This window comes from Saccostrea echinata, unplaced genomic scaffold (assembly GCF_033153115.1).
Source record: "Saccostrea echinata isolate AGI-Se365-2 ecotype Australia unplaced genomic scaffold, CSIRO_AGI_Sech_v1 ptg000054l, whole genome shotgun sequence".
NCBI classification, from domain to species: Eukaryota; Metazoa; Mollusca; class Bivalvia; order Ostreida; family Ostreidae; genus Saccostrea; species Saccostrea echinata.
The window spans coordinates 38,608,749-38,632,744 of record NW_026889803.1 but is presented as its reverse complement, the minus strand read 5'-3'; the positions used below and the strand labels follow the sequence as shown (position 1 = coordinate 38,632,744).

Below are 23,996 nucleotides of genomic sequence, written 5' to 3'. Positions count from 1 at the left end.
TTTCTTCTCTCACTTTTTCTGACTGTATTAATTAGTTACCTGTATGAAGAACGAAACAACTTTCGGAAACAAAGATGATTTTTTTTCGGTTAAAAATAATCAGTGAATTGAGTCTATGATCAAATTTTACCAATGAGATGGAAGTTTTCCAATCTCGCTTATTTCCTTGTATAGTACAACTTGCTTTAGGGTTACACATGTTTTCCTAATTAATACAAATTAAGCGTCTCCAGAAAACATTTAATAAAATATTCAAAAATAAATTATTTCATAAGTGAAGAATATCAAAACTGACAATCAATGTATGAGGGTCCTTTACCCATATTCAATAACAGAATCCCCCCCCCCCCCCCCCCAAAAAAAAACACAACCCAAAATACAAATTCCAAGTTGTCCGTCAGTTATCCCGGAAATACGCAAAATTATAGTCATTTATCAAGTTACACTGTCAATTAAAACAATTATAATGGATACTAAGACTCCTCACTGCATGTTGAGTTCAAAATACCTTACCCCTTTTCAAGTGCTCTAAATCCCCAGAAATATAAGGTTCTTTAACGGAGGGCGTCAATATTACCGGTGTCGTCTGCCACGGTAAATCACTCAACGTGTCAGTTGACCCATCAGCGCGCGCAGACAAAGTATACTGTATATTTCTGGGGAAATTTTTGTTTAAATATTTCTTTTTTGATATTTATAAAATCCTAAATTAAAAAATCTGTCCAGATGTACCTTTCTTTTCTATGGTAATCTTACCAAGAGCGAATTTTAATACAAAGCTAAATAAATACAAGATACATCATCATAAGAAAATAAATTTGACACATGCTAATTGGAACTTCTTTATAATCTCTGTCGTTTTATGAATTTCAAAATCAAGATGAGCAAAAAGTCATGAAATTTGTGTGATATATCTTCAGTGTACCAAAAAGACAGAGGTTATGTATCAAAATCTATTACACACTGCTTCACTTATACTGAAAACAGGACACCTCGCATTATTTTGACAGCCTATTTATGCATCTTTCACATGTCCCTTTTCATAACTTGACCTCAACGACTATCATTTTTCCTCTTTATGTCCGTTTGTGACAAATCAAGTCAGTTCATCTTATGCACCAAAGATCTGAACAAAAAAGAAATTAATTACACCACTTAATACTTAAACCATTGGTATCTGGAAATATTAAGAAGACACATCTTAGACATGAGAAAGAAAAACTATACAATCAAGTATTCAGATATATTTCTTGTTTTATTTTATATAATTGTATTGTAAAACAAAATTATAAAACATTTTCCACTCATTATTTGTATCATATAATGGTTATCAAAAGTAAGCTTCATAGACTTTGCAAGGTATGTACAATCAACAATTCATAGAAAACTTCTCTCTCTTAAATTCTCGATAAAGCCAAAGAAACATTTGAACCATTCAATTATCACATAAATTTGGATTTAACATAAAAAAGTCTCAAAATACTCTCTCTACATATATGGCGATCATATGCAGCTTTAAGTAGACAACTTTTTGTTTCATTCATGGTTTTTTTCAAATACAGTAAAACAAAGATCACATATAACACAGGAAATATTGGTAAACACATACACTATACACATCAGAATATTGGCTAAGAACACAAGCACTGATTTTTTGTTGTTTCAAGTGCAATAGGACATAGTTACGTTCATGCTACCATTTACAGACATCTTTCTCACTGTAATTTTGACAAGAAGGAGAGCTCTAATGGCGTGTATCTAGTTTGTTACTGTCTGAACCTGTGACAGCTAGTGAGGAGAAATTGCCTGCTAAGGTGGCTGTATTTAATTTGATAACACATCCTAAGGCACAATGTCAACAATTGCACACTCCAAGTCCGAACACTTCCTAACATTAATTCGTTTTCATACCTACTTCAAAGCAAATGCTTTTTGAACAGTGATTACTTCCATTAGATAATGAATTATCCTAACAGATTTAAACAAGATGATGACAAATGCAGTAAGTTTACATCTTTGAAAGGCAGTGTTGTCCAAATATGCTGAGATATTTCATCAGAGGGATTCCAATATTGTTTGTAAAGTTATTTAAACAGATGTTAAATATATAAATCAACTCTACTCACTACATAGTATATAAATGTACAAGTTAATTTGGGTATTACAACATTATTTAGGCAAAACAAAATATGGTTCAATTTCATAAATAAATAAAATCTTGTAATGGATACACTGTTGTACTCAAAATGAACCCTATACACTGTCACACTCATTAAATATACTTCACAGCAAATGACACGTGTAACACACAATACATATCAGTTAAATATAGAATATTGCTCAACAACATGTTTTTCTTTTTCTTTGAAAAAAAAAAAAAAAAACTAGTAACAGAAAATGGAACAGGACGGAGAGTTTCTTGACTTGCTTTATGTGATGCATAAAATGAGATGATAAATGATGAGTAGAAAACATTTCTGCCACTTAAGAAAGTTATGGAGATACTTTTATTAAAACCATAAGTACCATAAATTTTTTTATGAATTAAAAAAAAATCAAAATCAACAATGTTTAAAATGTTTTGAGAAGTATAAAACCATGGAAAGCCAATGGTTATAAAATGACCCATAAAAAATACAGTTTAATGCATCTCAAACTGAAATGGAATGAAAATGGAATACTTTAATTGCACCATCATAATTTCACTTGTGATATAAAAACGCAGGACGACATGAACATGATATCAATGTAATTGCATCACTGAACACAGAAGTAGTTTGTTCACAATGAACTTTGAACACCATTAACGTTTTGTCATTGTATATCTCTTTTTAAATTAACATCAAAAACAAAACAAAAACCAATTAACCCTAGCAAAACAAAAAAAGCAAATAAGACCATACACAAGTCTATACTCTTGTTCAAATGCTAACTCTACGAAACTCAAAAATATACATAACAATCATTAACAAATAGACAAGGGGAAAAAAAAAAGCTGAAACAATTTTCTACAAAACTGCTCCTCTCACAAAAAAGAGCAAAGATTGTAAAATCTTGAAAACATTTCCTTGTTTGCATAAATAAGCATCAACATTTTGACCAAAACGTACATATACAAAGTTTTCAAAATGTCTGTACAGTACTGCTCGTTGTGTGGAATCTTTGGTCCTTACAGCATTTACTCATCAGTCCTCGGCCTCTTGGTCTCTCGTGTCATAGAAATTGTGTGCTTAAAGGTGTACCTGGTGACCTCATAATATCCCGGGCAATAGGTGGAGCTCTGCGATATGGAACCCTGGGAGTTCAGATTAATGGAGGAAGCTGTGCTATTATCTCTTTGTAAGGATTCTGGGTCCAGGCAGTTTACTGAGTTCTTGTACTCCACTAAACCCTTCCAAATCTTGTTGCGGTGTGTTGTTCCGATCTTCATTTTTTGGAGGTCCTAAAATAAAATAAGGCAAATTAAACCAAATGACTGTACTTACTTATAAATCTTATCAAAAAAGATATCCTGGCAAAATCTGACAACAAAAAATGCATAATTCAAGTACATAGTCCAATGTAGAATTTCATACTGCAGAATAACTTGTTGTAAAGATATCCTTAATTATGTACCTCTAAAGTGTGATCTTCTAACTGGCTCATTGTCACCAGGTTCTGTTGGTGGAAATTGTCTATGTATGCTGAGAGGCCCAAGCTGGTCAACCAACTATAAAAAAATCAACGAAAATTATTTTATAATCAATTCTTTCACCAGACAATAATCCTTTTCCCTTATATTTTTACTGTTACAAAATGGGCATCTTACATTCATGGATAGGTATCTAAATTTCTTGCAAAATCATCACTATTTTCTTCACTTTTATTACTTAATGGGGTTTATCCAACATGAATAAACCCGGTTATTTTGTGCAGATTATTTCTTATTCAAAGACCGATAACTCTTATTCTTATTAGGTTGGAAATTCATCTGACTCGGCGTTCTAAATTCCTGATTTCTTTTGTATGCGCATGTCTTCTAGCTTATTCCTTTTCATTCCGAAATTTGAATAAAGCAGACGCTAAAATTTTATATCACAATTTTAGGATAGGCCTTACCTTGCAATGCTATTGTCAGTGCCATTCAACAGCTCCTCCTTTATTTGAGCGTCTCCATTCTCTATTGGGATCACTTGGACAGCACCGTTTTGCGAGGAAGACACTTGAATCTGATTGGCTACCTCAGGTGTAAATGGGAGAGTGGCCTGTCTACTAGTTGACTCTGTCTGCACAACCACCTCGGATTCTCGACTTGCTGCTATCAAAGTGGGCCTAAAAATTGATAACATTTTAAATTTTAATCTATGTTGAGAATCTTTCTATTTTTATGTCTAATTTTTTTGTATTATCTGTTACTGCCATTGCCATGACAATCAAGATGGTGTTCCTGGCGTTTATATTTATGTCCAAGCAAATGAATTGCCTTTTAATTTGCTTCTTTAAACAGCGAAGAATTTTTTTTCTTTCATTTATTTTTATCAGTAAAGATACCAGAACCCCCCCCCCCCCCCCCAATTTCTTGGAAAGGAGCTTATGCATCAGAGTCTGCGACACCATTCCTTTATTGATTTTTTTTAAAAACTGCTGATTTTTAAGTTTTAAAAAGTGAATCCTTTCCAAGCTGCACTGTGTTTATTTGCACGTCAGCAAGATTTTTAACAGGAACACATCAGAAAATACTATTTGCCTCGTTGAAACATTTTTTCAAGTTGGCCATACCGGTATTAGAGGACAACAACAACAGGACATACTTGAACCTGGACCAGTACTGTTTGAAATCCTTATTAGTATGTATTTTGAAATATACTTTTGGTAGTTTTACTAGTCCAGCTTGTATCAGTGCACATTTTCACATTTAATGCCAAGCAGAAGATATTACTTGCAAAACAGATTTTTTAAACCCTGGGTAAAAGTGACCACAAGACTTCTTTATATGCAAAATTGTAAATGTTTATATCAATACCCAACTTATTTATATTCATAAATTAAGCTCTGCACATACAACATACATCCTGCAGGACTTTTTCTTTTTAACAGAATTTGCTTCATAATTTTCCTTTACATGCGAAATACACTGCGTGACATTTCCATAAAAAATACTTGCAAGACAGATTTAATATTCCCCGCAAGAGACTACTTAAGCCATCTTTTAAAAAAAAAAGTTTGCTTGCCCTCTCCCTACTAAGGATAAAAAAAATTGGGAAGGTAGGAAGGGTTTTTTTTTTTTTTTTTTTTTTATTAAAAAGCACTTGCGAAAATGAAGTTAAAATAGTTATGAATGGGATGAGAAAACTTCGGAATGAATAAAAAGAAATTGTTTCCTGTAGGTTAAAAAAGTTTTGAGTCGGGCTGATTTTAGTCGGATGGCAGAGGGCAAGCAAACAATTTTTTTTAAAGATGGCCTTATCATCACAATTTTATTAGTTGAAATTGGACTGGTAATTCTTCTTATTAAGCTTTTTTTCAAATTTGAAGTTTTCAATGTAGTTATTTTGTTCATACCATCACGACTAACGTAGTTGCTGACATTCAAGTTTCTGGTGGACATGACATGCAATATTCCCTTACAAGTGAAATTAAAAATTCTGTCCACAATTGCACCAAAAAGTGCAAACATGATTCTTCATGTTTCTGTTATATGAAATGTCTATTTTTAAGTATAAGCAAAATAAATATGTTATTTAACAGTACTTGATAATCAAATCTTCAACATGCATCACAATTAGTTTTGATGGGAGGGAGGTGTTGACAAAAACCACATAAATTCAATTTTTTTGTTTGCTTGGTCGTTTTTTTGTTTTCTTTTTATCTCACTCTTTACATTGGTGCATAAAGATTTAACATATTTTCCAAGAAGAGCAGAGAAGTGAAATCATAAAAGAATGGAGGTGTATAAGGCAAGGACAATCCTCTGCTCTGAAACAATGTTTTTCTCAATTCTAAAATTTCACAGGAAATTGATATATTTTTTTTCAAATATTGTGTTGTCATGTTCATCTTTTACATATTTGATTTCCTTATTACTTTGAATTATTTACTGATAAATAAATAATTTTTCAGTTATGTTTTTAAGATATGTGAAAAAAAAAAGAGCCTCATGCATGATTCAAAATCACTCCAAAGCTAGCGATAGGGTGTTATGTTAAATGCCTTGACCCCTAGGCTTCTTGTATGTTGTGTCAGTGTGATTTAAATAAATGAGTTTGTTGAAACATATAATTTTTTAAAAAATTTCAATATCATATGGAATGGGTTCATACAATCATACTCAATTAAAAATTTTTTTTGAAAAATAAAATAAAAACTTCACATTCATATTTTCATCATTTAAATGTTTACGTAGAATGAAGACTTAAACCACTCATAATCAAAAATTATCTTATATGGCTATAACCCATTTCCACTAAATATGCTTAACAGTTATCTTTAAAAAGAAATTATCAATCAGTAAGTTATTCAATAAAATACAATTTTTGAAAAATAAAACTTTCCCATGAACTTTGAAAATTGCATCTTTGCTAGCCAAGGGTTTACGATTCTCTCCAATGCCTGTCCACACAAGAAAATTCCATCATTTTCAATAGATATGCAGTCACCAGAGGGCCAAGTGATATTTAATGTATTGCCAACTAAATTTGAGCAGTTTTAATTTTTCAGAAATTCACTCGACAAAACAAGGTCTCAAGTGAACCTTGCTCTTTTGAATTGGAGGAGATAAACTTTTCACTGCAACATGAAAAAACATTCCTGTTATTTTCCCACATTTTTCCTTGAGCACTTCCTTCCAGATGCTTATTATACAAATAATCACTTGTTAACTTTGTTTGGCTATACCCAAGTATATCTTGTCTAAAATAACTGCTTCATAACCATGTAAACATTTATGCTGTCTATAATAACTGTGTTTGGCCATATGAGGTTTTGTCTTTAAAAAAAAAAAACAATGAAGTCAAAGGGATAGAACTCGTGCAAGATAATTATCGCGCAAGATTCCAATGAAAACAAATGTCACTTTTGTTCTAGTTTATTTCATATACAAAATATACAATATTCCATACATTCACCATCTATTTCTAATTTTACTGGCAGTTGTAATTTCAAAATGCATGATTCTAGCATGATAAATCCCTGCTTTATCTTCAGAAAGGAAATAAAATGGTTTTAAATAGGAAACATTCAATATAAATTATTTACAAAATTAATATCAAAGATAATAATATTCAGCACTATTGAAAAGGACGGATGTAGTTACTACAACTAACAAATTCATCTTCAACAACAAATAAATTAAAATATCTTGAATACAAATAATTAATTCCCAGATCCAATTTACAGGCCAAGTTATAAAAGCTAAAAAGATTCAGCTAACATAACATGTCACATACAGTATAATAAACATTTATAAGTAAATCTTCGCAATTTCTTAATTGCATAAATATGAACACATAATATATGGAGGTAGAGCCTCCAGCAAAATCAGTTTTTATTTAATCATAATGAAAATGACATGCAAGAAAAGTCTGTGGAGGATCAAGAAAACAATGTTGTGCTTCAGAGAGTTGGGGCATGATGAAGTTATCCCAGCACTTTGGAAATTCCCTGACACAAGGACAACTGGTAGCATCTGTAGAATATGCTTGTATCCTGTCATTACGAAGACCTGCTTCCAGAATTACAAGGTTTTGGCTCAATCTCTGGCCTCTGTCTCACTAACAGGGTCGTTTGAGAACTTTCCCTGGCTTGGATTTTCTTTTCATCAATTTATTTTTGCTCTCACGGGCCAGAACTACAGACAGCCACCTACAACAAGTCAGGCAAGATCAGGGCAAAAGTCTACACCGTCAACTAATTCTCTATCTTCTACGTTTCAACTTCAGAGAACATAAACTGGCTTGTGAAACTGAACTCCTGCTTTAGGTTGAGGTGGCTGCCATTGAAAACTGAGGGAAAGTCTATTTCAGGTTCCAAACAATTCGCGATAAAGTCACTATTCTCATATTCTATAGCCGGTGCATGATTATCTTTCTGTATTGAAGGCCTGAAAAAATATCAATTCACAGCTTACCATAACGGGCAACAGTCAAACAAAGTCCTGGTCAAAACACAGTGTTGAACAGGTCTTTGAGGTCAGTAGGAAAGAAGTGCTCATGCAGTAACCTCGGTTAGTGGGAACGTGAACTAGGAATACCCCCTTTCAATTTAATATTCTGGATATCAGAAAATTCAAAAGAAAGGAGAGAGTGGACAAAATTTTCTACAATAAAGGTTCACAAAGATTTTTCATATCCTTTGTGTACCTTTTCTCATCTCTATCCCTCTTGTTCTTTTAGCGGCCAACCACACCTCTTTCACTCGATCTGCAAGCGTATACCAGTACCAATCCATACTCAATTACATCTGTCATAAAACCTAACAACTTAACTATTAAGTATTAGCTAATCATTGAGTATGGATTGGTAAAATTGGTTTTCAAGCCACATTTTTCTTTAATAATTTCAATTTCCAGCTAATTGTTTTAAGAATTAAGAATTAAAAAAAAAATCTTTTAAAAAAATGAAGGGGACTTGCAAACCAATCTAAATATGTTTTACAAATGCAGTCATTAACCAACACTCTCCTTTCAACATTTCATTTCCAAAAAGAAATTATATGATAATGTTATCAACTTTTCATGTATTTAAGAATTTCTTTAAAAAAATTAAAAAAAAAAGATTATATATTTCAGAAGAGTGTTAGTTGATGAAAGCATTTTGCCAAGACTGATACAAGAAAAGCTCATCAAGTCATCAAACCATGCCAACAGCTGCTGGAGTGATGACCTGTTGTAATAGCAAGGTAACACTTACTGTCTGTTCACTTCCACCTGCTGTTGCTTGTAGCGATCAATCTGATTCTGTGGAACCATGGATGCAAGTTCTAGGGAATCCCTCAGTTTACAAAGAATGTCATAATTTTCTTTACCACGCACCTATAAACAGAGGATCAATTTTTAAAACCTGAATAAATGCAAAAAAAGTGGATAGTCAAATTCTGATAGGGCTGTTAACACTCACTGTCAGGGTGAAAGATTCCTCTCCTCCGTCATCCAACTTCCTCTTCTTTCCAGGCATTATGGTCGTAATTTCTGTTCCATAAGAGATCTTACTCCCAACTGAAAATAAGATTATCATACATCTGTAAATATAATCACATGGAAAATATCCTCAAATTCTTGTCATACTTAGGACAATAATAAAGTGCCAAATACAATTACACTTACTCTTTTTGGGTGACTGCTTGGCAGGTGGGAGAGCTGCTTTTTCATCTGCCTTGCGATCCCTCCCCGGACAAGCACATATCCTTACTTCCACTGCCCGTCTACCAAGCACTTGGTTGCTAGAATAAAAAATTGTGATAAAATCAGAAATCTGCAAATATTTGACAAGTTGTCATTTAGACCATTGTTATGCAGTTAAATTCCTTATTTTTCATTTTAGAGTATTAATGCATTAACTGATTTGACAATTCTATGACACTTACTCTTTTTCAAGGGTGAAGACAATTTGGATGGGTCTTCTGTTAGGCCCTCCCACACAGGAACCCAGACACATAAACTGGAACAGGTTTGTCACCCACTCTGACCCAGCCTGGGGCTGCTCATGGGGAATTATAACACTTTGTCTGGATGTATAAGAATCTTCCGTATATTTTGCCAGTTTGTGTTCACATCTCACTAAATGTGTTGGAGCGGGATGATCTATAAATAGAAATACATGTAGATCATAGAATTTAACTATAATAAAGCTAATATGCAAGGAATTATTGTGCTAATTGAGACTTCTTTTAAAAGGTTTGTTTACAAGCTTTCAAATACATTTATCAAAAAAAAATCTTTCTTCCGCTGATAGTAAAATGCACATTTCTACTGTGTATGTGAACAGAACGAGATCTTTCAAAGTCACAATTACTGGTGATTTTGTCAACATAGAGGATTACAGCTGATACAAACTTTATCCATACAGTGCCCTGATAACAAATGTTACATAATCCCTGTAATCCATCTGATCACTTTCTATCCTTTCCTCAAATAAATTATAACTTAACATGCTCAAAAGTACCATGAATGTAAAGTATCTAATTATGATGTCTTTTGAAATATTTGAAAATATTGCTTACTCTCATTATTTTCTTTAGATGTTGCATGGTTTGGGCAACGCTTGACAGGTTCTTGCACATGTTCTGGTTTCATAAAAATTGGCATTGCCCTGATAATACAACCTGCAGGTGGTTGGCGCTGTGTTTTAAAACGTACTGGGCATGTTGTAGCCATTCTGACATATAGTTTCTTTAATGATTCGGAGTACTGCAAAGGACAAAATGTCTCATTATCACAAAATAATATGGATAAATTACATACTCAATAAAGAGATTATTTTACACTCATGAACTGGGGGAAAAAAAAGCATGATTTATAGGTACAAGTGATCAAGATTTATTTTCTACATACTGTCCAAGTTGTTGATTTCGTTTCTTTCGATGGTTGCGAAAATGATATTTGAAATCCAGAATCCCCAGCATAATCAGTGCTGTAAAAGATAAGTAAGATTTAAAAATTGTACTCTGCATTCACTTTAACAGTCTAACAAAGGACTTTATTTAATATACTGAATTCATTCATAAGTATTTAACATGTAATTTTAAAATGTTTTGAATAACTATGGAAGAGACAAAATGGAGGTAAAAAGCAAATAAAATCAATATCACTCTAATGAGGATGGGAAAAATGGATTCTAAGTGTACCCAGAATAAATGTATTGACCTTTTTACCAATAACCATATACTGTAAAGGCTGTTTTAAAAACGTTCTGTACAATGTGAAAAGAATTTATTGATTATTATTGATTATTATCTGTTGACAATATACTAGACTTTAAGGTAAAAATGACATTGTGGGTTAGTTTTATCGCGTTCAGTATGTAAATTATTAAACTTGAAGAGAAGAATTGATTTTTTCAATCATTTGACCTTTTTGTCATTAAATTTTAACACTAGAGAAAATTGTTTTCTACAAAGCAATTCTATTTTTTAACAACCCATTCCTCTGAGTTTCTTAAGTGGGAGTTTTAATGCGACACACTTTGTTGACCAAGCACAATGTTGACATTAGATATTTTGAAGTGGTTTCAAGTTTGTTCATGTCGCTAAGGGATTTAAAGAAGGGCTTTTATGAATAACTATACCGTTACAATTCAACAGAGACCAAGCCAAATATCCAGTTAGTTAAAATTCCATTCCAGTGATTCTTTTCAAAGTTTCTTTAATCTTCTCTATATAAAATCACAAAAATAACACTATGACCCTATAAGAAACTGTGATATCCAGATTCCTATTACAATTCTTCAATTTCTTCTGCCTATATTCCCATCGAAACAAAGCCCCATATTTTTGCCTGAAGCTTAATTTGCTGTAAATCATTTTATTTACTAATAATTCACACAAAGGAAAACAGGATCTACTTGGACTTGACTTACTTGGATGGAACTGTTGGAATGGGTGAGGTCATACTTGTGTGTGGTGAATACGGTGGGGGAGATGTGATGGTCTGGAAAAAATAAAAGTATCAATAAATTATCTTGAAGAATGAAATACAAAATCAATTTTATCTTAGAGAGATCAATAAACTTGCTCTCTGACTACATTTTTACCTTGTTTTCATCATAAATGGCATAATATTCATCTAATTCTTCTGCATGGAAACTCAAATCCAACATTTTCATTCTCATTTTCAAAAAGTACTTAGACTGAAGTATTAACTGTGTAGTACAGAATAGCCAAGATAAATATTTTGAATTCTATTACATCTGCTAATTTTATATATATCAATGCAGGGTGTCAAACACAGTAATTAACTTAATATGTTTAGATAACACTGATTGAATAGCATCAAACACACACTCTCTCATTGTCAGTTAAACAAACTAAGGCCTGATGAATTAGCTTGGCATGTTGAGTGAACAGTTTACATTTCTAATACTGGCTTAATAAAAAAACAGTAATATTATCTGTCAGCCTCTGAGGGTGACATTTTCCCAAACATGATTTGTGTGTCCCAGCATGTGAGATTTGATTTATCTTTATCACTTAATTTTTGTTTTTGAAATCTACTTAAAATTCTTAATGAAACATGCCAACTCTATAGATCAGTTTGGAAAGCTATTTTTTAATGTCTAAATCATGCTTAATGTATGTTTAGGTAACAAGAATTGGTATCACTGACTTTCAATTTTTTTTTTGGTCTTTACTATTCAAAATTCAATTTCATGTCAGATTAAAATTTAAAGTCTCTCTAATTTACAGCTGTAAACTTCCGATGGAATCCAGTGTATGCTGTATGCAATAGCAGACAGGTAATAAACTTACATCATTGTATGGGGATGATGCTGTTGAGCTGCCTATGATGCCAGTCTGTGAGTCTGGGCTCATTGACGAGGCTGTTGATTGTGGAATAATGGGGTTAAGCTGCAACAAGAATGGCAATTGTTATTCAAAAATAAAATCTTTTCACCCAAACCAAGAATCAATCATTTCATCTGGGTTACTTTTTTGCAAAATTAAAAGTTATGTTGCACATTCACAGATTTGTGTATTTAACATCTTTTGTTTCTGGATGTTCTGTGGTTTTTAATTTCATGATACAATCTTTATTTCATATTGATTGTCATTTCTTCCTTTTGGCATGGTAAAAAATTTCTGGCATAGCTTCTGCATCAACCATTCTAGAAATCAATAGCACATGGGAGACAGGGGAAAAAAATCTGTGACCTGTGTAGTTTAATGAAAATGCATTTTACACTTAATTATCTCAACAAGGGCTTGATTGCTCAATCTACTACAGGATCAATGATGGGAGAATGCTATTATAGATAAGCCTAATTATTTTTGGTGACCAGTTCCCCACAGATCAATATCTATCAGGGCGACAATTAATCTATCCTCCAATGAGAAAGCAAATGAATTAACATAAAACATTTAGTAGGGAAATTTATGAAAATAGGTGAAGCTTTTCTTCATCTCTTTCACATATATATATTTACCAGAAATGCATGAACTGCCCTATGCCTTATCAGTTTGGCCTAGAGAAATTTAAATATTCTATTCAATTCTCTAAGCCACAAGTGTACCTATAGTTATATCTACAAGTATACATACATAGGTTGACAACTCATTTGTGGGACAGCTATTTATAGAAAGACTTGGGACATGCCACATTCCTGACTTATAAAATTTAATTTTAATTAAATTGATTTTATTTATAACTTAAAATTATGGTTAATATTTTTTAGTGTTTATATAGTAAAACAAAAAGAAATTTAGAAAAAAAAATTGATCTTTATTTAGTGTTGTATTACTAGTCAACGAAATTAAAAGATGTTACCTTTTCATTAATGAGATGTAAACAACTAGTACTCAACTTACCCTGTATGTAGTAAATCCAGTTCTTTCAAACTTAATCATTGTGGACGGATAATGATAAAAATATCTTTAGTTAATTTTCACAGTACAAAAACTGTACCTTTTTTTTTTAAAATAAATAAATAAATATCACAGAAAGTTAAAATAAAAATACTCCTCACTAAAGCATTTCAAATTGTAAACTAGTTTATATGGAATAAAACATTTGCCTGTACACAGGTATAAACTTGTATAAAGTCCGTGCGACAATCTACCTGCCCAAACACGTAGATATTGGCAGAGTTCAATACCAGGTGATCAATAAGTATTTATAATATGATAATGCCTCTAGTTCAGGGTGACGCAAAGGGGGAACAAAAGATTGATTTAAAGGGATATTCGTCATGCATGATCTCTTTATAAATACCTTGTTTTAAATTTTTAATGATTTTAGGTACTGCAGTAAATTTTAGAGAAACAGTGCATAATTAAAATTGGCATTCTGTTGTCTTGGTTACTGGGGTTAAACCTATATATAGCAGACCAGCATGGCTTTGTTTAGATCAGTCAACAGGGCTGTGCAAACAAAGATTTCATACTCCAAGCTTTAACTCTATGTAATATCTTAAAGACTTGTAAACATTTAACCTAGTTTTGCCATAGTACACCAGCAAATGCATTATTAGTTTATGTAATACAACCCAGTTTAACAATGGCCTTTTAGCATATCCAGGTAATGTTCTTACACCTAATTAAAGGTAACAAAGACTGTCAGCAGGTATAAGGAATAGAGGCCTAAAGCCTTTGTGGTCTAATATTAAACAGGACAACAGCGTAATCAGATTAGGGCCTTCATTTATAATTTAATGAGTGTTGTTTAGCCTGTTTTACACTTGATCAATAATGGGCTAAAATTTGGTTTGCATCCAATTTTTAAATATGGAGTACATAGCTCAGTGGTCATGAGTGTTTGGCCAGTAACAAAGGTCTCTGATTCAAGCCCTGCTGTGGTCACTTGATGTTGTGTCCTTAGACAAGGCACTTTATCTGCATTGTCTTAGTACATCCAGATGCAATGAGTCCTTGGTTATGTTGTGGGTGGGGGTCAACCTCCCATGGACTAGTGTCCCATCCAGGTGGTGGTGGTGGTGGGGGGGGGGGGGGGTTCAATAACTCTCATCCGCTTAGCACCACAGACACCTGATATGAGCATTAGACCACTAGCCTTAGGCTCAGAGAAGGATCCAATTTTTTGGGAGAGGGATCAAATTTTTTAAAAGGATAACTGACTATAACTATTAAAGAAATTTTCACATGGAATGATTTCCACTGAAATAAAATGATCTTGCACATTCTTCTATATCTTATACTATTATGTTATCACACTGACAATTTGATCAGTTTCCAATTTTGTCTAATTATGCACTTTAAAAATATGAAACATGAATTCATGACACTAATATAAGCATATTATGTAAAAACAGTAGAGAATTTTCATTGATTTTCTATTAGATGCTTCAATTGATGTGTAAATATTCAAAAACACATTGGGTAAATATTTGTGGAAAATGGAACTCAATTAAAGCAACAAGAACGGAGTAAAAGTAAAAATTATTAATCCCTCAAAACACTGTTAATATAATGGAACACTTAACTGATGGTGGTCAATGGTTTTCCCCTATTACAATCTTATTATAAATACAAAATCATTCAGCTCCTTAAAGTAATGTTTTGTTTTTACTCACAAGTTAAATTTTTATGTGTCCGAGTTTTTACCCAAGACAAACACTCTTATGGTTGTTCAAACTCAAAGAGAAAAAACAAAAAACTCAAACTTACCAGATCTGTAATCGAATCTTGATGATTCGATTTTATTTGAAATCTTTCTATCTGAAGGCTAGTGGTATCTTCATCCTCATTTATATCCTCGTATGAATAATCCAAGTCCCTCTGTTGTATATGAGTGTACTGGCTATAGTAAGATAAAAAAAAAAAAAAAACCCACTTATTTTACCCTTGCATCAATTTGTACCAAGAATATTTCACATCAAGGTTGTCCCCAAGTCCTGGGGGCCTGGGAATTTCCCTGCCTATAATGACTTAATCCCCAAGTTACTCTGGTATTCCCCTTCATCCTTCTGTTAAGAGAGGAACCCCAGATCCCCTTGTACTTTTTTAATGTCCCCTGCTATTTTAATTCTTAGGGACAACCCTGCACATTTATCAGTACATTGTCCAAAGAAAAATGATAAAATCAGAAATAACATAATATAATATATATATATATATATATATATATATATATATATATATATATATATATATATATATCTATCTATCTATCTATCTTACTCAGAGCAATTAAGGAAAACAAATCTTAATTTGTACATTCTAAAATCTTCATTTCAGTACATTACTGATTTCTTTCCCCATATTTCTTTTTCAAGTACTTTATCCATTTTATATCAATGCCCCCCCCCCCCCCCCCCCCTTACAAATAAATCAATAAAATAAATAAAACTGTTTACCCTTGGTCAGTACACTCTTCTAAGCTATGCCACAAGTAATCAAAAGCTTCCTGGGACAAGGGGGGCCCAGTGACTGAACTATTAGGAGATATGGTTGTCTGCGACATTGGTATTTTCGATGAATATTTTCCAAATCTGTAATAGAATTGATCCTTAGAATCCATTGAGAAGTATAGGAATGTACAAGATGATGCACAAATATCTATATAATACAAATTATACAAGTTGAAGAAAAATATTTTACATCAAAAATTGTGTCAAAGTTTGGTTGTTGACAGATCGATTAATCATTTAACATCTGCACAAAATTTTAGCATGACCTTTTTTTTTTTTTTTTTTTTTAATAATGCAAGTTCAAAAAAAAAAACAAAAAAAAAAAACAAACAAACAAACAACCCCCAAACCCCTTAATTCTTAAGACCTATACATCTCTTTCTATGAATCTACGAAAATTTTCTTTCCAAGAAATGCCTACAGATGTCTCAAATACGCGACTTCCGAGATACGTTTCCGACCCGATTTTTACATCACGCAAAAGTGAAATGTAGGGCATGTAAACGATGGCGTCATTAGATACAGACTGTGATTACGACTATAATTTCAATTCTTGGCAAGTGCCTATGCTGAAAGACCTTTTATCCTTTAAAGGAATAGCTTTTTCAATATATTAAAATCATCATTTGATAAGACTTTGTGAACTGGGAGTTGAAATTCAGAAGTGGCAGATGATTAGGCCTACAGGGTGGTGATGTCAAACTGTTGGAGATAAAGTTTTCCGAAATATAACAAGTGTTGATAGGTGGTCTGAAGATCTCATAAAACTGCCGAACATTGAGATTTCCGATGTTTTCATAAAACTTTTGAACGATGGCTGGAGTACGTTATTCTCGGTTGAAAACATAGACAGAGACAAGACAATGGATACAGACTAAAACAACCACGTTGATAAAGTGAAAGTGTCCCCCCTGTCTGATGATTTTCAGTACATCAAGTGTGACACAGTTCCTGAGACTAGCCAGATGCAGATCCATACAAGACCTGGATATTTGTTGAGGGCAATGAACAGATTCACTCAGGTGGATGTAGTGTAAATATTCTGGTTTTCACATTATGACTACAGATTCTCCAGTAGAATTTAAAGCAATAATTATCAAAAATGTTATTTCATAAAGATATACTAATGCTTTTTGTTCATAAAAACACATACACAGAGGGAGCCCTGTCTCAGCCTACAAGCATTTATGATTATGTAAATTGCTCAATACACTATTCATGTCATGGAATTTCATATTCAATACTTCATCACTTTGAACAAAAGTTCTCTTGATTTTAGAGATGATGGGTCGTGTAAGCACTGTACAGCTTCGATATTTGCTGTGGCTTCATTCTGTGAGAGGCACAAAGACTGTCACACTCAAGTCGGAACAGATATTCCATGTGTTTGGGACAATTTTTTAAGCCTCGTGTCATCTCATCTTGTATTGGCCAATTACATAAAACTACAGGACTATACAGGAGAAGAACCTGAAGTTAGCGCTCACCATTCAATAAACAACCCATGCAAGTCCTTGAACAACAACTCTATTAAAGAAATTGAAGAAAAAAATTGTTTCAACTCCTGTGTTTTTACACAAAATGTGGATTTTTCTGTGAGCAAATACATTATGATCCTTTGAAATTTGAGGAAATAGTACAAAAATGTGAATATCTCTTCGACAAACATTTGAAAGTTGCAATTATGTCTCTCTAAGTATAGCAGAGCAACAAATTTGTAAATGAGATAAGCATGTAATGCATAATAATTTATGGCATTCTTGATTATAACAGTGAGGAAAAACTTAAAACACTTTTGGTCTAAGGTACAGGATTCATTAATATTCATAATTTATTGATGGCAGAATACCTGAACTGATAAATATAAATTAGGAACAAACAATAAAATATTTCGATCATCATGATCATATGATTAAATTCTTTCATAAATAAATACAATATTTACATTACAGTTTGTATCAGACCTGGGGTAATGGTAATGCATTGTAATCATTACATTTTTTCAAAGTAATTGGATGTAATGTGTAATGGACTCATCTTTCAATTACAATTGTAATGTTTATGCATTAATTTAAAAAAAAATGTCAGTAATGACCATTGCCTTTCAATTACATTTTGGTTTTAAATCTCTCTTCATTATTGAATCTGAAACAAATAAAGGTCACTGAGAGGTTATTTTTTTTTTATTTATAATGTTAGAGTCTTAAAATTAAAATCCTATATCTTACTTTAAAAAAAAAAAAAAATGTTTATTCAGTGGTGATTGACAGACATACTACATGTAAATAATTGTTTTAATGGAAAACTTCTTGACAAGACAGTTATAAAATCAATTGAAGAAAGCCAGAATTGTTTTGAAAAAAAAAGAAGAAATCATTGGGTTTCAAAGAAGCCACAAAACAAGTGACATTAATACATTTATTTAAAAAAAAAACGGAGGAACTAACATCAGAGACTGAACAAAACTGCAACATTAAAAGTGTTCCGATCCACTTTCTTTGTCAACTGTAGATCATGGTAGATTGGTAAACTACATGAACATGATAAATGAATACAAAATCCAAATACCACTCTGACTTACAGACATGAGGGAAAGCATATCAACCAAGCACAAAGTGTGAAAAGTATAGATATAAATTGTGTGGTCATAAAATTTGTGTTTTTCTCTTATAAAATGTAATGTGTAATGTAATTCATTACTTAAACAAAGTAATTGTAATTTAATTAATTACTTTTCTAAATGAGGGTAATGGTAATTGTAATGGTAAAAATTTTGAAGTAATTGTAATTTAATGCATTACATTTAAAGTAATTGACCCCAGGTCTGGTATGTTTTAGATGCCTTTATGGAATGAACATTCAGATACATGAAAAAGATCTTATTCTTTTGATTTAATTTACATGTAAGCACTTGTTTCAGATGTCATATTATGTGCATAGCTACTATTCATGATCATAGAGCATTCATGAACACATCTTTGGATAGTACAATTACATGCATCATATATAGATCATTATTCGTTTGTCAAGTGGTGATACAAGAGGGAGTGATTCCAACAAGGCACTTTAATGTGTTATGGCTCTTATAGTTATTGTATGTTTGATGCTGTGCTCTAGGGGTACGTGGCCGCTGAACAAACATCTCTGTTCAGTCGACTACTCTGAACTCTTGTCCAAGGAAAAGCATTCTTGAATGAGTGTGGTATGAATTTCCTTATACTTGTGCTCTTGAAGGCCATTTAATTTGAGGTCCAAATACCTATATAAAATACAGTTACTTAGTAATACTTTTCAAAGTCAAAATACTAATATTCTGTGTGAATTATATTATTTGTGAATCTAAATAAATAAATATATATATATAATATATTTACCAATTACCAGTAATTAATTTATTTAAGGAAATAAACCATTTGTAATATAATAAAAAATTAAGATATATTCATAAAATATTAACAATATTTAAATTTTTATTTGAAACTTAGACAAATTAGTGAACTTGCAGTTTGAATCTAATATTTCTTAGTAACACACCCTATATATGAGATTAATCCATGTGCTAAATATTTGGTATACCTGACTCTCGGCTACCCCAAACAAGTTAGCAAGTAAAGAGGTGTTGACACCAAGTCAAATTCTAAGGAGTGTGATCAAGAATTCTTCGAATCTAGTCAGCTTCCTGGATGGCCCTGTTTTTTTTTACATTGACCCTTTTCACACTTCTTCTCTGTTGATGTAGAGGTATACATGTATATTCATAGTGGTTGTACTCGCATATGCATGCTGAGGTTTTTCAATGGAGGTGGTTTCTATTTTGGAATCTTGAAATTGTAGCGACTAAATAGGGTAGGGATAGGATTGTTTTCAGTGGGACAGCCATCTACAAAATGTAGGGAACAAACGGAGTGGTATCGTCTAGGGGAAAACTCCTCATCTCGAAAGACCTGCTGAGGCCGCTGCCTTCGTAATTTGAGTTTCCTCTTAAAATTGGACGCCTTGCATCCAAGGATAAGTGGCTCAACTGGCCTCCCGTCTGCTGCACACCCTGACAAAGAACACCAGTAGTGGCTGGGAGTATCTGTGTTCTTCCTTTTTTTCAGACGTCGAATAATTTAGTCTGCTCAATATTTCGTTGCGATGTAAACATTCGCCATTACAATGCCCTACATTTCCTTATTATCACGTGACTGCTGTGTGTAAAAGTCAGCCGTAAACCACGATTCCGGCGTATCTCGAAAGTTCCGTATTGAGTAATTGCTCTGTAATATTGGTTATCAGATGAGAGAAAGATTTAACCTAAAAATTCTCCAAGATTCCTATTGCCTGTTGATACCTAAATTAATGTACCTTCCATGCTCTGTTAAGCAAATACATACAATGTGCAAGTAAGCTTGGAAACCAATTCTATAGAAATTGATCTCAAGTTTTTTTCTATTGAAAACGTTTTTCAAACAAACCATGACAGCGAGTTCCTTCTATTTAACAATTTTCTTGACAAAATTTCTTTTGAAAATAAAGACTTATGGGTCAGAGAGAAAAGAAAGGGTACAATTGTCAACAAAAATGAATAACTTTTAATGTGATCTTCAATGAAAAGTACACAGCCATGGGGTTCACCCATTTTAAGCCATTGTTCAAACAAACTTAACTGATCTATTTTCTTCTCTGACATACATAAGAACTTTGTTTGCATTTGAATTTTACCAAAATTGATTCCTAGAATAAGGAAAATAGAGAAGGAAAAAAGGGACATGAATGCAAAATCGTCGGGAATTCCATTTACGTGAAAATTTGCACATTTGATATCACATTGTAGTATCCATTGCTAAGTTGCAACTGCAGTCTAACATGTTTTTAAACACTTAAATAATCTTCATTAATCAAATGAATAATGCTCTTTGAAACTTGCATCCACTATACACCTATATTTACTAATATATTTAAATACAAGTGCCAGATTTCATATCTTGATATATTCAATAATGAAAAATTCACTGTATATAAACTATTTACAGAACTTTTGAGAGTTTAATCGGAACTTTTGAATGTTTGACCCCTTATCTTATCAATCTACAGAAATCGAGTTTGTTTACACAGCAGAAATGAGGTCAAAGTGACCAACTACAATTTTCAAGCTATAAAACATTTACCGGCAAAGTTGAAACAAAAATAATTGCCAAAACATCAAAACGCTTGCACCGGAACATGTACTTTACCGCCATTCGGCATTCCTAAATTCTCCCAAAATCGACATTTTTACTACTACAGTTCTGAACTTCGATGTGTTTCCACAAAAACGTCATTTCTTAATACTTACGGTAGTAAAAAAAATATTGCCGTTTTAACGGCTATATATGAGGTAACGACATAAAAACAATGAAATTGAACACAAATGGTGATCCTCACTCTTCCACTCTCTGACACTGCACTGTCAATAATTCGATCTATACCACGTGGTTTTCTATTTATTATGGCGGGTGCATATTCGCGGGAAACGCGTTATGACAGAAATCGGGACAAAATGATGAACCCAGTTTTAAAACAAGTAAATATCTTATGCACTTACCTATGTTTATAATTTAATTTAGCCATTGGAAATATTTTTAATCTAATCAAACATTTCTTTACCTGCTATATACCCGTGACCCCAGGGATTAACTGTACAGATCGACCAATCAGCGCGCAGCACAGTCGGGAGTCCGAAGATTACACTTGAAAAGTTGTTGCTTATGAAAACACACACCTGTGATTTTAACGCTACCTGTGATGCAATTAACAGGCTAATTACAAAACAGTACGGTACATTTTAATGGTGATTGATCAAAGTGATTGTGAGTTCTGCCGCTAACAACACGATGCAAAAAGGTGCACGGTATTTGGAGCTAACGAGAAGATGGCGACTGTCGCATGTTGACACATGCTGATAGGACTGTATAGTGTATTTTCTTTTTGTGTATTCCAGATGAGCATTCGTCAAACTGTTTGAAATATTAAAGAAATTGACATGAATTTTTCCGAGTTGTTCCGTCAAAGTAGTCAAATTTGCAAGTTTTCCCCCAACGGAAAGTATTTGGTAAGGAAGTAGACACACTGACAAGATTCATGTATTATTGTACTACGTGATGTCCTTTCTAGTTCACCTGATTTAATCATTCACACAAACCTTTTTCATAAACTTGAATGGTTGTTCAGTCATAAAGCTTACACTCCCTTGCTTCATATTCTTTCTGGCACAATAAAATGATGCAGGAGACACATTATTTTCTACAGAACAGTAACGAAAGCACATAAACTGTTCATGAAGACATTAATAATAATTTGAAAAATTATGTTTTCTTGGCTTTTTTAATTCTTGCTGGATATTGAAACAATTCTCAAACACCTTTTTTAATTAACATATCAACATAATTATATCATGTGTAATTAGATTTACATGTGTGAGAGGGCGAATTAAGTTTTTAGAACTTGTGCCTAATCCCACAGTTAAAAAAAAATATTGAAGTAAAATTTGTTCAAATCAGATGCATAAGAAAATATAAAATATATATTGGTTTTATTGGAAAACCATAAGTTTTATATAAATGTTATTTACAATCATGGTAATATGAAGTATCATTCAAAGCCTGTTTATTGTGCAATGTTACATGTTGAGTTCTACCTCTTTGATAAGTAATCTGACAGCAAGGTGCCAAATTAAAAACTGTCAGGAATTAGAGAAAATCTGAAGGAAACATTAAGCATCAATTGACTAATCAGCATTTTGGATTATGGTATAAGTGTTACAATTTACTTTGTGTAAATTTTGAATAGGAAAGAGTTTACCTGCTTCAATAAAACTGTTCTCCCTTTTTATATTAGTAAAAGTCTATAAGCAGATTATATTACAAAAAACCTATAATCCACCAAATAAAATTTTTCACACTCAAAACAGAGTTTTATGACATCAAATTTTGTTTAAGATACTTGAAAATGTAACACAAAAAATGTCATGTTTAATATATTATGTATACACATCTATAAGAATTGCAAGTAATCTCAGTTCAGTGTTTGCTTATACAAATTCTCTAGTTGGCATCAAGTGTCAAATTTTATGAAAGCAAAAATTTATACATACTTTCAGTGGATGTGATATGTATAAAAAAAAATTACAATGTATTAATTGAAAATCGTATATCAGTCCACTTTAAAGCAAAGAAAATATGAAAATTGAAACACGGTCAGTTTAGATTTAATTAAAGAAACCAATTTCTTTTTAATATCAAACTTTACATAAATAATGTGTATTTATTTACAGGCTTCAGTGGTTGAATTTCGTCTAGTGATCAGAGATGTGGATACACTACAGATACAGAATCTGTTTACATGCCTAGACACCATTCAACACATAGAGGTTAATGATCCAGTATTCAATTAAAGTCACTGCTTTGGTACCTTCATTCAGAATTCAATTAATTATAACCACAGTAATAGTAAACCTAATTTGTTATGCAATTTTAATGACTTTCTGGTAAGTCATGGCAGATGATGTTTCATGACAGGAAAAAAAAATGTTACAGTGCATTATAATGCCTATAACATATTTCTAAAAGTTGAATTGCTTTAATTTGTACATTTTTACAATTTAAAAAAAAAAAAATTATTGTAGTGGTCATCAGATTCACAGTTTGTTTTGTGTGGACTGTTCAAAAGAGGCATAGTACAGGTGAGACAACAATTTTATTTACACTCAGGTATTTTAGCAGAAGTTTAAATGTAAATTTTTTGCTAAGAGTATTTCCCCATTTAATGTCCAAGATAAGACATACATGTAGCAAAACACATGAAAGAATCTTACTTTAAAGAGCAAAAGATACTTCAGCTAACCTAAGAACTTTGAAAATGTCAGGTAATTTATTGTTAGTGATGAAGCAATAATTGAAACACATGTAAATATGTAAAGTTTTT

General features: G+C 32.3%; 3 protein-coding genes across 10 annotated transcripts in view; 1 reads left to right on the top strand and 2 right to left on the bottom strand.

The window, feature by feature from the left end:
• The window catches only part of LOC133172637 (chloride channel protein 2-like), a 29,906-nt gene extending 29,311 nt beyond the window's left edge, over positions 1 to 595 (bottom strand). For all 4 annotated transcript variants that reach the window (XM_061307575.1, XM_061307574.1, XM_061307576.1 and 1 more), the window contains exon 1: positions 514 to 595. The gene's annotated coding sequence lies outside the window, so the exon portion shown is untranslated. The remainder of the gene's footprint in view (positions 1 to 513) is intronic.
• A 641-nt stretch (positions 596 to 1,236) lies between these two features.
• Positions 1,237 to 23,996, bottom strand: part of LOC133171497 (tumor protein 63-like) — a 32,751-nt gene continuing 9,991 nt past the window's right edge. Inside the window, exons 1-14 of one of the 5 annotated variants that reach the window (XM_061306261.1) lie at positions 21,370 to 21,468; positions 15,999 to 16,133; positions 15,310 to 15,442; positions 12,439 to 12,537; positions 11,550 to 11,620; positions 10,526 to 10,604; positions 10,195 to 10,381; positions 9,559 to 9,775; positions 9,299 to 9,414; positions 9,093 to 9,190; positions 8,886 to 9,007; positions 4,099 to 4,311; positions 3,616 to 3,709; positions 1,237 to 3,442 (exon numbers count right to left, since the gene is read on the bottom strand). In XM_061306261.1, the coding sequence (XP_061162245.1) occupies positions 3,179 to 3,442; positions 3,616 to 3,709; positions 4,099 to 4,311; positions 8,886 to 9,007; positions 9,093 to 9,190; positions 9,299 to 9,414; positions 9,559 to 9,775; positions 10,195 to 10,381; positions 10,526 to 10,604; positions 11,550 to 11,620; positions 12,439 to 12,537; positions 15,310 to 15,442; positions 15,999 to 16,105 (1,800 nt within the window). In that variant the 5' untranslated portion in view covers positions 16,106 to 16,133; positions 21,370 to 21,468 and the 3' untranslated portion in view covers positions 1,237 to 3,178. The other 4 variants (XM_061306257.1, XM_061306258.1, XM_061306260.1 and 1 more) reach the window with 4 other exon arrangements.
• The window catches only part of LOC133171498 (WD repeat-containing protein WRAP73-like), a 36,806-nt gene continuing 34,450 nt past the window's right edge, over positions 21,641 to 23,996 (top strand). The window contains exons 1-3 of the mRNA XM_061306262.1: positions 21,641 to 22,125; positions 23,347 to 23,442; positions 23,698 to 23,754. Coding sequence (XP_061162246.1) covers positions 22,057 to 22,125; positions 23,347 to 23,442; positions 23,698 to 23,754 — 222 coding nt within the window. The 5' untranslated portion in view covers positions 21,641 to 22,056. The remainder of the gene's footprint in view (positions 22,126 to 23,346; positions 23,443 to 23,697; positions 23,755 to 23,996) is intronic.